General features: G+C 40.4%; 1 protein-coding gene across 2 annotated transcripts in view; it reads right to left on the bottom strand.

Moving 5' to 3' along the window:
* Positions 1 to 14,734, bottom strand: part of LOC103465836 (A disintegrin and metalloproteinase with thrombospondin motifs 20) — a 95,788-nt gene that overhangs the window by 41,837 nt on the left and 39,217 nt on the right. For both annotated transcript variants that reach the window (XM_008411017.2, XM_017305348.1), the window contains 5 exons: positions 8,158 to 8,303; positions 7,834 to 8,015; positions 6,334 to 6,470; positions 5,189 to 5,306; positions 1,905 to 2,000 (listed from right to left, as the gene is read on the bottom strand). In XM_008411017.2, coding sequence (XP_008409239.1) covers positions 1,905 to 2,000; positions 5,189 to 5,306; positions 6,334 to 6,470; positions 7,834 to 8,015; positions 8,158 to 8,303 — 679 coding nt within the window. The remainder of the gene's footprint in view (positions 1 to 1,904; positions 2,001 to 5,188; positions 5,307 to 6,333; positions 6,471 to 7,833; positions 8,016 to 8,157; positions 8,304 to 14,734) is intronic.

Raw genomic sequence — 14,734 nt, forward strand, 5'->3', positions numbered from 1 at the left:
TTTTTGCCCCCCCAAGAAACCTGGAGTTAATTCCAATCCAATGGCGTTCACCAAACTGAATGTATGTGATTATTCCTCCAGATAAAACTTTGTTTATCCTCTAATTCGCATATTGCTGCATTCCAGCAAACCAATTACAACCGACAGTGATCTCCGCTTGTCACGGCCAACGTGCCGCACGAACGTGCCTGAAGCACACAGTCACATACATGGACTACATGCTACATGGGACATAAACAGCTGCAATCTTYCCTCATGTCTGACAGACACCAGATGTGAAACACTGTTTTCCAAAGAACACTTAGCTAATTTGGCCTGGATGTTTTCAAGTGTATTAAGGTTTAAGAATAACAAAAAAAAAGAAAAGTTTTATTTAGACTAACGGAGAAAAGAAAAAGAGACGGAAGAGTTAAATACATGCGCAAGAACGACTGAGGCTAAATTAGGCTTAGTGCTTAGTGCTTCTTAGTGCTGATCATTCGCAGAACTACGAACTTTGCAGATGCTGAATTCACATTATCATGCCTCACTTGTTTTGTTGAGAAACACAAACTTTCCAATCAGGCATACTGATTTATTCTGAACTTTTATAGATTTATAAATAGATATTTTGATTCTGGGTTTGAATTCTTGAGCAGGTTTTTGTTTTTTTTCCTATAATATCCAACAGAAAAGACACTAAATCTGAGGATAATTTTGGAAAAAACGTGGTTATTAAATGAATAAATATACTTTTCAAGTTCTTTTACCAAATTTTGGTTTTGCCATTCTCTCTGTCAGTCTCTTGCTTAAAGACAAACATAGACAGATGCATAAAGACCAACATGTCCTTATGTCCGTACATCAGCTTTCACACGGCTTCGGGTCGCACATGCTTCCAATTAGCACTTATTAAAGCCTCGTTTATCGTTCACATGGCTGACACTTCATTTGCGTTCCCAACAAAAACCTCGACCAACCCAGACGGATGAACACCCCTCTTGAAACCCCATGTTGTCTAAAGCTCAATGAAAGCTGTAGATTTGTTTGAGCGTTTGGACACCAGCTTGGCCTCTCTTCCATTTCCTTTTGTTACAAATAACAGCCTTTCCAGATCAGGGTCAAAAAGTGATAAATGGTTTTAAAATGTGGTTCTAAAACAAGTAATAGCATTGACCATTGTGGATGCCGTCTCCCTTACGTATTTCTGCATAAAGCTGAGACAGGTAATCATTTCTTTTTTATTTTACATAACTTGTCAAAATTGACACTTACTGCCACATACATAACTGTCATTATGTCTGTATATGCGACAAGTGAAGAGAATAATGAGCTAGATGCTCCAGTCTTTTCCTTAGAACGTTTCCTTGAATCATTTTTTTTTTCTTAAATCATGAACTTTGACCTTAACAAAGCCAAGTGAGCTCTGCAGTGCTTCAGTGTCGAATGGGTTTGTGATTTTGTTTTGGCCGACGACTCCTGGTCACTATTACAGGATTTCCCTGTTTATGACCAGTTGACTGGATCATCTTTTATGAATGGCTTTGTGATTCTTTTTAAAGACTGATTCATACCAGGAACTTTTCAACATTTCTGTTTTGTTTTTATTTTATTTTTTTAGATCAGGGCATGATGAGATCTTTTCGTCTACTTCCTCATATCAGTCTGGTTCTGTTTGAGTGATTTTCTTGATTTTCCAGCTCTGGCTTTAATCAAATATGAATTTGGCACAGAAAAATGAACCAAATGTGCTCAGTCAAAGGAAATTATGTTTCAACAAGGCGTTGGTTCAGGCTGGGGCTAAACTTTCTGACGGGTTCAGGTTAGCTTGTTGTTTCCATTAATAAATTAAATTGTCACCTGAAAGCTATATTTTGAATTTCCTGTTGTCTTCTATTAACATTTTTAATACCAATCACACTCACCGAGGTAGTTGTCATCTTCTGGTTTTCCAGAGTAGCTGACCTGTTTGATGTCAATATTGGTGGCTCCGGCTGGAATCCGCACAACTGTGTTATAGCCTGACCAAAAAAAAACAAAAAAACAACAAAAATAAATGCATAGAGAAAAATGTCAGACAGTAAACATGGAAAGCTGCACGTAGTTTAAGTCTCAAAAGGGAATAAAGTAGCTGCAGCAGCATCAACGGAAACATTCAGACTTGACTTTCGTAATAGCTTCACTATGCTACAGTAAACTCCATTCAGGGAAGCCCAGGTCCCTCTACTGGGGATTTAAATGTCACACTTGGAGAAATATGAAAACTGTCATCTTAAATAAGCTGCATGAGAACTTGTTTTTAGTTCCAGAGGCCAGTTCATGAAAAGATCTGTAATTACTCCCTGGCCTTTCCATTTTGGCCTGTAATTACGGCGCCTGTTTTGTTGTATGGTGATAACCTGACACAGAAAACAAGGGAGTGTGTGTGTGTGTGTGTGTGTGTGTGTGTGTGTGTGTGTGTGTGTGTGTGTGTGTGTGTGTGTGTGTGTGTGTGTGTGCGTGTGTGTGTGTGTGTGCGTGCGTGCGTGCGTGCGTGCGTGCGCGTGCGTGCGCGTGTGTGTGTGTGTGTGTGTGTGTGCAGGTGTGTGTGTGTGTGTAAGAGAAATAAAGACAAAGAGAGCAATTCATTGAAAGTCAAGTGGTGACAACTAAAACATACATATGAAGACTATAATATAGAATGACAAATATATGATTAACATACAGAGGTGGGTAGTAAATAGTTACATTGCATTATCAATATGAAGTACTGCAACTCTTACGTACGCTCAGAAAGCCTGAGAAACTAAAACTACACACCGTTACGATTCGAACGGTCGACTTTGCATTTCAATCTGGTGCCTCTCCTCCCACCAGCAGTAATAAAAAAATGAAGTGGAAACATGTTTATTTTACAAGACCCACTTGTAAAAATTAATGTTGCATGAAGCACCTGCAACAAATTATGTTTGTGTTTGCTTATGGAAAGTAAAAACGCAAAACAATGTTTGTAAGAGGAATAATGTCTGCTTGGGCGTCGGCACGTTTCAAGTCCGACTCCTGCGATGTTGTCGTATGTTAGTTAGAATGCTGTTCCGACTTCTGAGGTAAATAAAATGCAGCGTAACTTCACAGAATAAAGAACAGGTTTCAGCCAAACAGGCACCAGACCTTCAGTTTATGTGGAAGTGAAACATTTTGCTTGTTTGTTGTTCTAATGTTATTTCCCATCACCTGAGTCCATTTTGCCATTTGGTGATGACTGTGTTGTAAACTCCATGTTGTTACCAGAGTACTTTACCCTGTTCTATCATACATATGAATGTATCTTAAGTTTTAATTCAGAGTTTTATACTTAAAAATGTTGATTTAGAAAACTTCTGCCTAAAGTTTTTTGGTTTTTTTTCCATGACATTGTGGGTGCCAATTTTTATTTTAGTCTTTAAAAAGTTGACTTTCTGCTAAGCGTTGTGGTTTAGCAATAATGTGGCTTTTTTTATTTTTACCTATGATTCAGTCATGAATTGGCATGAATTACATTTTCATGATATTGAAGAGATTTAATTGAATTCCTGCCATTGCAATGTGAGCTAAATAAGCCAGGGAAGTAAGTCAGTGTAACGTGATCTCAAGAGCTAAAGTCAAAGTTTAAGCCAGCACCTTGAGCCACTCGGGGGCAGCAGTCAGTTTACTTATCTACCTCTCATCAGATTTCATAATGTTCCCAGAAAATTAAACCATCATTTACCTGTGTCACAATAATTTATGTGACACAGGTTTTATTTAAAAAAAAAGAAAAACACAAACATTTTATGTATACCATTATAAGGACACCTATTTTTTTCTCAACATTACTGCATTCTCCTTGTTTTTTTCCTCATGGCTACAAGTCAGATTCCCTCTAAAAATAGCATAGAAAATGTTTAAAGTTTAAGGCTTGTTGTCGATGGTCATTGCAAATAATAATCTACCTTTATGCTATTCTGCTCTTTATGTTGTTTCACACATCATAGTTGTGGTGCTATTATTTTCATAAGAGTCTACTGACACAGAGTAAACACATCTGGATCATAGAACATCACAATCTGAAAGCTTGAGGTTTACACTCTGTGACTGCGCTTTTCTCAATTAGAAATGTTTTTAGACAGCAAAATTTGCCATTTTGTTGACAAAGAAAGAGTGTCGTAGCCTTCTTTCAGTCATCTGACAATATTTGCAGCAACAGGTGAGGGAGGGGAAGCTCTGGGCTCCATACAGCTGGAGAAAAGACTAGCAAAATAAAGTTTAAATAGTTACTTTATAAAATTTTGGTGCCAAATGAACACATTTATTTTTTGTCCAATTCTTTCAAGTGTCACCAAACTTCACTGTTGGGGCATCAAGAGTGAAGTTGATGCCCCAACACAATACCGTGTTGGGTAATCACGGTATTCCCCATTACTTTTTGTTATCAAGCTAAGAACAGAGTTATGAAGACTAAATAAAGAAAGAAAGTCCACAAATAAGACAGTAAGAGGCATCTAACAAAAGAAACAAAAACGGAGGAGTTGACAGTGAAACGAGCCAAGATCCATGAAGCAGAAGGATATCCTGCCTGGGTTGCACTCCCACTTTGTTCCCCCCTTCTTAAAGTTAAGCCAGATTTCCAGGACTGACGTCATCAGCTGGTTTGGTTGAATTCAGTCTTCTATCTTTTCGCCTCCAAGCAGCCGAGAGAGAGAGCAGAACCAAAGCTACCAGATAGAGATGCAAATGCTTAATGTCAAACTTGCAGGAGTAAGCAAGAGGAAAACCCCACCCAGGGCTGTTTGTTATTTGCTAATGCTTCAGCTGTGCTGTTGCCCAGACCTTGACAGATTTGGACGGAGTCAGCAGCTGGCTCACGCTGCACGTTTGTTGCCGTTGAAGCCAAATGACTGAGGTGGGCTCATCGTTTTCTGAAGCTTTGGAGGAGACTGGCTTCGACTGGGCATTTTCCCAAATTTGTCCAAAACATGTATGCATATGATGTGAATAAACATAACCAGACAAGAAATCAGAGTCAAACACAGCCATGCGGCCTGTCCTGTCAACACCGTGACAAAGAGGAATTGGAAATCTGTCTTGGCCCTCGTTTGTTTACCGTGTGTCCCCATTTATCTTGCTGGAGCTGCTGACATCATATGGTGTACGCTCAAGAGCAACGCAGACTACTTTAAGAGATGATGGTAATCTGAGGAGCGGTGCTTACCGTACTGGGCGTCGTTGAAGGTCCCCGCCAGAGTTTTGCACGAGGAGTTGTCCCCACCACACACTCCACATTTGTCATTCCTTGCCTTTGAGTTGAGAACATGGTCGCAGCCTGCTTGCTAAATAAAAAACAAGGGGATAAGACGATTTATATCAAATGTCATGGCATTTTCACAAACAAAGAAAAAAGGATGCATTAAATATGTCAGCTGAATATATGTAATGCTCATTGTTGAAGTTAGAGTTACTTATATGTTACCAAAAATACTTGGGGCTTTGATAAAAACAGATTTCTGAATGAAATTTGACTTTTTTTGTGATCGGCACTGAATCAAGTTTGGCTGGGTCGAAACAAAAAAAATAAAAAATCTGATCTTTTTCCACGTGGCAAAGGCCTAATAGCTGAGCTGTAGCAATAACTCTCTTTAAAATGAGGGAGGTAGAACTTTTTCAATGACATTAAGGTTTTTAAAAATGAAGCTGGAGGAAGAACAGAACCCATATAAATCCATTTAAAAATAAACTTTTTTTTTATTGTGTGGATGCTATTTAAAGAGAGAGAGGGAGCAAAGCGTCGTCAGATAACATGAAGGCTAATCATATTACAGCAAAGCCAACCTGTTTCATCTCTCTGAGAGTTCAACACCACAGTGATGGAATATTCTAGATTCAGGAATATTTAATCTAGGGAAGAAACTGAGACTGTTGTTTACAATTACTAATGATAAAGGCTGAAATGTCAACTCCATAAACCTTTTGACATTGTTTTAAAATAATTGTAAAGCCATCTACTATAAAGGTATCTCTCGCACATTGTCGTGTTAAGGTACAATGGGTGAAAATATATTTAAACGCTGTCGAGTGTGGAAAATAATCTGAATTGTCTAATATCAGTGTCAAAGTTTTGCAAAAAACCACAGATGGAAAATCTGTCACAAAACTCTGTTCAGTGCAGCTTTATTAATGATTGCAACCAAGAAAATGGTTAACTAAAACATTGCATCCAACTGGATGTAAATGCATCTTTAGCTTGCAAACGCTGGCTTCTCTGCAACTCCAACATAATACTTCTGACATAGATTTAAGCTTGTGTACAAATGTCTTACGGTGTGCTGTGACAGCAAGAAAATAAATATGCGGATCTACCCTGCAGAGGCCTTGAACACAGATGTCGTAAGTGTCTGGACCACACGGCGTGCCGTCCACCACGCGGTCCTTCAGCTGATAGTAAGCCATGGTGCCAGCGACCCGGCAAAAGAGCTTACAGCGATCCTTCATTAGTACTGAACAGAAAGAGGAAGGGGAAACGTTAGACTGCCACTAATTGAGCTAATTGCAAACATTGGACCGTGATGCAAAGACCTGGGGGTGAGTTGTGCGATCACAAATTCATAACACCTTTTTCTGCAAACATCAGCAGAGTCCTCTAAGCCACATCTTTGTTTAGCGCTTGGACGAAAGTCAAGTTCTGTCTGACACAGTGCCGTCTCCAGGGGTTGTCTTCTTTGCCTGTATGGTCTCAATTAAACGAGTGAATCACCACCAGTAAATTTACCAGATGGTAATCTTGTGGGTTGTCCATCTTGTCTGAGGTGCAGCTGCGTGAGGTTGCAGCTGTCGGTGGTGGAGGGGGGTTGCTAGTTTGAAAGGGCCGCATGCGGCTTTTACAGCACTTCTGGATACCAACTTGATGTTTTCCATCATCACTTGCAGGGCAGATAGTAGAATTGATGCCATGTCAGGAGAGTACAGTGGACGAGAAGCACTTAATGGGTAGCAGATTCTCAAAAGACAAATGTCAACTGCTTGTTTTGTTTTGTATCTGCTTGTTTTGTGCCTTTAAGCATTTTTTTTAAAAGGCTCACAAGCAGGAAAACAACCCAAGCTCACAAGAAGAACAGTCGAGATGATCAGCTCCCATTTGTGGACACTTTGGGGGAGAACCAGCTTTTGGGTCATCGAAGCGTATGAAATCACAATCCCACCACTCATGGCCTGACTACACATCCAAACAAACTTTTCTATAAGAGTTGCACTCAATGCTCCACAAAAGTTCATTCCTATTAGTTTTTTTCTTTTTATTACTTTTTATTACTTTGATTATTGTCTTGTTATGATCTGTGATAATACTGTTGGTACCTTGATAGCGGTGTCCATTTTTACTTCCATAAACTTCCATCCTACGCTCTTCCTCTGCACATGTGGGTTGCTTTGGGGTCATAAACCGTCCACTCAAATGTCTAATGGTGGTCACAGCAAAATATTGAATTGCTGTGTGAATGTATCCTTAGATAAAGTATTAATAATTTAACACATTTTCCACTAAAACGTCCACCATTTTGTTTAAAACGTGTGAGATTGTTAAAGTACATCTATTTAATTCTATCCTATCACATCCTACACCAATATATTATAAAAATCAAGGTTAATATAAAGAAGCAAAATCCTTAAAGGGATTTGAATGTATTGTAATGTACAAACGGCAAACAGAAGATGGTGGAAAAAACACAACAGCAGATTTTTCATGAGCACCAAAATTAGATTTCAATGCGACAATATCAAGTATGTAATTTGACTGACCGCAGTGTTTGAGTTCAAACTTGCGACATTTGCCCAACGCCTCTTGTTCTGCGAGTGTGTACTCACTGCCACTGTACTTGGGGACCCATCTGACGGAGGGAGGTAGACCGTTGATATTAAAGTGCTTGCCATCAAACTGAGAGCACTGCTCTTCCCGGAAGTCCTTCCTTTCCCGTGGACACGGCTCAGTGTTGCAAGAGCGGAACTTCATCCTGCGGCCCACGCAGAATCTCCCGCCGTTTCTGGGCCTACGACGTTGAAGAATTAAAAAAAATAAATCACAGAAACGCCACTGTGCTGAGCCTGTTTCTGGGGTTTTTTTCTTTCAGATCGTTGTCGACATGTAATGATATAAGATTTCTGTAAGACTTGTAAGGGATTCTTTCTTACTCAGGTTTGTTGCAGTCTCTGGTGGTGCTCCTCGTTCCTCCACCGCACGACCTGGAGCAAACGCTGTAGGGCCCCCAAGGGCCCCACTCTCCATTCACAGGCCGAATGTCCAACTCCTTGTTTATGCACATCCCGTGTTTGCAATACTGCACGCAAAAACACACAAACGGATAAACAGCAATGGCCGTGACTCTTGTCGATATCATCGGRAATTGTGATGAGCACAGCTTGGAAAAGTCGAATCAAAGTAACAGCTTAAAACCAACATTTTATCCTCTTTTAGCTATTGTTTACAGTGTACCCGTTAAGCAACCTCAGTCCAAAAGAGGCGCCCTCACAGGCGATTCACAGCGGGCGCATTTCCCTTTGTGTGAAACCAAATCCCCTCCTGAGTGACTCGGATATCAGAGGGTCCTGTTTGCTGAAAGAATGCAGGACAAGACGGCGTCTGTCTGGGTACGCAGCCCGCCGCCCGCGCACACAGGTGGTGGGCAGTGTCACCGTGATAAGGAAACTCTAGAGTTGTGATAACAAGAGGAACAAAACTTATTACTGGCTCAACATCAGGAACTCTCTTCTCCTGCTCAGATGAGGCAAGCAAACTGATGGGCAATGTGGGAAAATACAACAGCAGCCTCTTTACAGGTTATCTGCTGGTTCATCTTAATTTTTTTCTTTAATTATTATTAATCCTTTTAATGTTTCATTCTACTTGAAATGGACAAAATCACCTTAACAAAGCATTTAAACATGTCTGTCTGTCAGGTTAGTAATCGGTAAACGCACCATACGGTACAGTATGGAAGATGACCAGGTCAAGAAGATTCAGGCACCATCCACGTGGAAACATTTTTTTTCTAAAACACTGTCGGTTTCATAAACACTCGCGTCCACATGGGATCATTTGAAGAAATGTTTTCACCCACAGAGCAAAGGAACGGCAGAGACACATCTGGGATTATAGGCTGGGCTAGTTTTCACAAAAGAGTCGTTTTCACTGTCCACATGAAATTTTCACTCCGGTTGTCTACAAATATAGATAGCTCTATGTGTGTGTGTGTGTTATCTATATCTATGATCAATAAAGTGCTAGTGTCCTACAGAAGAAGAGAGACTTTGACAGGAAAGCTGAATAAAAAACTGAAAAATGTCTTCATCCAATAGAAAATTCGACTTCTTTCACTGAGCAGTTGGATTTTGAAATGTTGTAAGTCCCTTCAAACTTTTAGACTCAAAATGAGAGCCTGCATTATTTGAAAAATATATATATATTGAGACTGTCGTTTTAGCTATGATAGCCACTTTAAACAAATTGCTAAGGTAAGTTGACTAAAATGTCAACTCCTCTGGTTTTTAAAACAGCGGTAAAACTTCTTCTTTTAGGAATAATATAAAAATGTTTAAAAAGACACCAGAACAGGTCCAACACTGGTTGGAATGAATTTTTTGTTTTTTTTTAAAACAGAAAAACTGGAGATCAGATCAGAGATAGGCCACAAACCTCTGATTGGTGCAGCTCTAACTTCCATAATGCAAATTAAAAACAGAAACAGAAATGAGTCGATGCGTCTGCTTTTAGGCAATTAATCTAAGGGAATATCAGGTTTAAGTCTCAGCACAATTACATAACACAATATGTTTTTCTTAAAAATAAAAAATTAAAGACTTACAGAACAATTATAAACAACTAAACACCTCCAAAACATGGTAGTAATGCCTCTTTGTTGAAACCCGGCTTAGTTTTCATATTTGTTATTCAAGCCAGAGGTTGCAATGTCAAAGTGTTAACTCAGCGCACAGGTGTTCAGAGTTGCACAAACAGCAAATGTTTACAAAATCCAGATTTGTTTTTCTTAAAAATGTCTTGACTCGGGTCCTCGGGTCTTGAGCCAACAGGAGATGCAAATCTCAGGCGCTGATAATTTGGTTGGAGCGCTATCTATCTGGATCCACAGCGGTAATTTATCAAGAGGTGCTGACAAGAAAGTGATGAATTATCCATGTGAATAGTATAAATGGCTTCCATACAGCGAAAAGGCAAACAGATGCATTTATTTGTTGGTTGAGCAACAACAGGAAAGAAAAAAGCATTAAGAAGAAAAAGGTGCCATGGATCTGTTTGCATCTTTTCTTGCGGCAGTAGATTAAATTACGCAAGTATTTTTTTTGCAATTTTCTCCTGCATTTGCTAAATATTTGAATTTATTAACTCAAGCTCAGTGCACCATCATGACTGACAGCGTTAAGATCCTCGTCTTGGCTCTGATTGGTTGTTTCTGATTGGGAGCGGTGCATTTCTGCACATCACAGGAGAAGGAAGAGGAGATTGATTTTTTTTCACAGATTACCCGTCTCGTACTTTTTAACAAATATGCAAAAGTCTGTTTTTGTAAATACTACATGCGGAAAGGCGCATAAATGTTTGTGGAGATTGTGGGATAGTAAAATCACATTTTAAAGTAAGTTTGCAGCAGTTTTTTTTTTTTGTTTCCCTGGGTCCCTTCCCCCCCCAAACAAACTTAGTGACTCGCAACCCAGACCGTCGCATCTCTTGCATGCATTTCGACCCATCCCCCCTTATCCTCGTAATGGGAAATTGCCAAAGCCACGTAGAGACCACCACAGAGCAGCCAGGCAGTGAGACCCAAGGACCTGTCAAGCACAAGGAGGACTGTCTGTCACGCAGCACCAAAAGGCTGTCTAAGCCTCTGAGGCATTCCTCTATCCCCGCTGACAGCCTGTTTACAGCCATTTTGTGTGGCTTGAAAAGGTGATGTGGGAAGGAGGGAGAAAGAAAATAAAAAAGGAAGAAAAGGGGGCAACAGAAAGGGAAAAAACATCTGTGAGAGGTGATGTATGCGAATGCGAGCATGTGAACGAGTGTGAGTGTACGCAGGATCGAATGTGCGTTAGAGGGAGGGCGCGAGTGAATGCTGAAGGGGGTCCTGAGACATCTGGGGGCCATGCGCACTTCCAATTAGCCTCCTTCTAAAAAGAGGCGCAAACACGCTTTAAAAACACAGAGGTGGCAAAGTTCAAACTGCCGTTACGGGTACGATTCGGGGAAAGGTTGTCAAACTTTGCTTAAAGTTTGATGTGTTGTGAGACATTTGAAGGTCCTGTGGGAGAAGCACACACAGCTGCGACAAGCATGTGTTTGAAATCAGGAACTCGACTCTGCCTCACCAACACATGGCAATATGTGCAAAATCAGAGTGAGATTTGGTCCATCCTTCCCTGTCCTGTTGGCAAATATGCAAACAATTTTGTCACTTGTTTCTTTGCTAAAATTCTAAGCGTTTAACCCAACCTCAACCCTCGAAAGAGCGGCTACATAGATCCTTCATGCAGCACAGAGAGCAACTAGTAGAACAGCGTCAATGGAGCTCTTCAGCTTGCCGCTTTGGAAGCAGTCTGTAATTGTCAGGAAGCTACGGCAGAGAGCACCTTATTTCGAAGCTAAAGCCATACATCATCGCAGGAATGAGAAGGCGGCGAACCCCGCTCTTTCATTTTAACACGGCCGTTTCCAAAAGACATCACCTTTCATGTTGTTGTGTTTTTTCTCCCGGCTGTGAACAGGGAATTCACAGCTTTAACCTTAACCTCTTGGCATATGTGTCCGAGCGTTGACGGCAAGCCCTCGGTCAAATCAAAAATAACTGGAGCCACCGATCAAAGTGGGAGACTACGGACCATCACAGCTGCTTTCCAATAAGCCACCATTCACTTTTACATATGTTAGGACTTGACCTGAAGGTGGGAGGTGATAGGCAGGGATTCTCTAAGGGACCCTGCTTGGGTGGAGACTGGACATAATCCAAGTGACAGCTGTTATTTCAAAGTGCATTTACGCCGGCTGACAGCTCTGGCTTTCCTTATTGCCCGTCAGATACATTTTTTTGTAGCGGAAAGACAAGAGGAACAGTAACGCACAGAGGAAGGCAAGAGAGAACCGACGGCGACCCGAAGCAAGCTCATCTTTTCTCACGTAGCCTCATTTCCTGTCCTGTTTGTTGCTACCTCTCTGTAATCCCTCCGTGCCGCACACCTTTTAAAGAAACGCAGAGGGTGTCATTAGTGGGAATGAGTAGTTTGGCTACATCAGCTGTTCCACTCACGTGCACTTCAGGGCTTTACTTTTACTGCTAGTGTGGCTTGCTTATAATCATCCCTGTACAACCAGCAAGAAACTAACACCTGTAATTTTTTTTAAAGCTAGAAGCCTAAATATACATATATCGAAACGGACAGAAAGAGAATTAGATTTCTATGCTAAAAACATGCACATTTAAAATATATGTACCTGCAAATTGGTATTGGGGGTAAGGTAGACTGATCCACCAAGAGAAGTCTTAGAAATGCAAATACAGGCAAACCTGCTCTGTAAGAGTACCTTCTAAATCGCCCATTTTGATTGAAAGGTGGGGGGGCACTTTCTGCGCTCTGTGGCAAAAGCTGGGAGGTACACCAGGACCAGAGCGCAAGGCCCAACAGGCTGAGGAAGGGCCCAGTTCAATGTGCACACTATAAACCTGGCTTAAATACCTCAACGACGATCGCTGGAATGAGGAACAGGTGATTGTCATTACCTAAGCGTGCTGCAGCTTCGGGGTTAGCTGAGGGAAAATGGCTTAAATGACATAGAGTGTACAAAGAAGAAGCAACAGCGGCAGGAGCAATAACCGAAGAGAGCAAAACCAACAAACATAAAACACAGGATTTCGGTCAAATTACATAATTAACAAAAAAATACAAAATCCTATGATGCCCAATAGATTATGGTGATTACATTTAATACTTTCTGTACACTGGACACCCTGGTTTTTTTGGGTTTTTTGCTCAGTACTGCTGATTCTTTTACAGAAGTGCAATTCCAAATTGAACAGTACTTCACAGCATATTTTGTGTTGTTTCTTACAAAGATGGTGGATGCTGTCTTTTACAATTTACAGAGTGAACTGGAAACCCCTTGAAAGACGATGTACAATCTTTTTAAACACAGATCTTAACAGCCATCGTCAAAACCTCAATTTAGATACAAATCTCTACAAAAGATGAAAGGCAAAATTCAACAAATTGAAACCTGACACCACAACCTGTCAGAGTGACAGTTTTATTCAAATCTACTGTATAGATGGTAGAAACATAAACTATTTCTTTTTCATTAATGTAAAAAAAAAATTTTTAAATAAGAAATACCATAAGTTATTTTAATATTACAGGGATTATACTGTATGTGCATGTTTTTCAGCCTGCTCTCATTTTCCTGTCAATCTGTAATTGTTAGCAGGAGAATGTGCCCCCTATTCAATAGCGGCCTATTCATAACTGTAACACATTATACTGTAATCATACAAAATCATGTCTCCGCTTCCACACAGCCGGCCATGAAAGCTGCTCTCAGCGACTACCGGACACAATAATGCCATCAGCAAACTCAGCGGCGGCTAAAACAACAATCCTCTTGTTAGGCCAAATCCACAGATATGTCTGTGATGACGGCGAATCAAAGCAGCAACATCCTGCAAATATCCAGAGATTAGCTGCAAGCGACACCGATGTCAGTCGCACGACTCCGAGGTCTCTAACAAGAGCGCGCGCCAAAGCTACACGCGCAAAGAACATGTCACATCTGGACTGATGTTCGACAAACGTTTCGAGGTGCCAGAGGAATCTCTGGCCAACTTTCTCATCAACAGACTGCAATTAACTGTCGATTAATGATTTATTAATAAAATTAGTCCCACTCGATTAATGACGAACATCCTAAAAAAGGCGCCGATGGTCATCCTCAAGCAGGACGAGTCGATACAGAATTAGACATGGCTGGAAACGGGAAAGAGAAACGGTCCAAATGGAGTCCGGCGCGGGACGCAAGATGCGTTTTATGCGGCTCTCTATCGAAATGTAAATACTAGAAAAGGTCTTAAAGTTTCACGTTAAATAGCTATTACTCAACCAAGCGGGAACTTCTGATACAAAAGTTATCGATGAGCTACGAAAACAAGGATGTGATGACCAAAGAGCAGAGGGCATGACACAGAAGATACAAAGAGACACAATGCCAATAGGCACAATTGATTTTGAGGAATGTCTAACTTTAATAATGTGAGAAAAAAACACAACTATCTGTTTATCCAGTTGGTATTTAACACAGTTGACAAAAAAAAATTGCTTCTTTTTTTAAAATTCAGCATATCAAAAATGTTGACCTTCATGTTATGGAAAGAGTCAGTCTTCAGGCTTCCACAAAAACAGCAGTTTATCAATTAACCATTAGTCACTCAATAAGAGCAGTCAACTTTAGATCAACTCATTGATAACTATATAATTCAGTCATTAATAATCTAATACTATATAATAGCATGGCAAAATGCAGAAAGGTTCAAAGGGTTTAGGTGTGCTGGCTAAGTGCTCTTAAACTGTTGCTAAATGAAATGGAAAAATATATATACATTATAGCTGAATCCATTCATGTATATTTGTACACAAACACAAAGAATCACTCTCAGCAGCGAGAGCATCTGAAAAAGCGAAGGCCTAGTGGGTTAATAGACGAACGAGAAAGGACGAG

Source organism: Poecilia reticulata, linkage group LG6 (assembly GCF_000633615.1).
Source record: "Poecilia reticulata strain Guanapo linkage group LG6, Guppy_female_1.0+MT, whole genome shotgun sequence".
NCBI classification, from domain to species: Eukaryota; Metazoa; Chordata; class Actinopteri; order Cyprinodontiformes; family Poeciliidae; genus Poecilia; species Poecilia reticulata.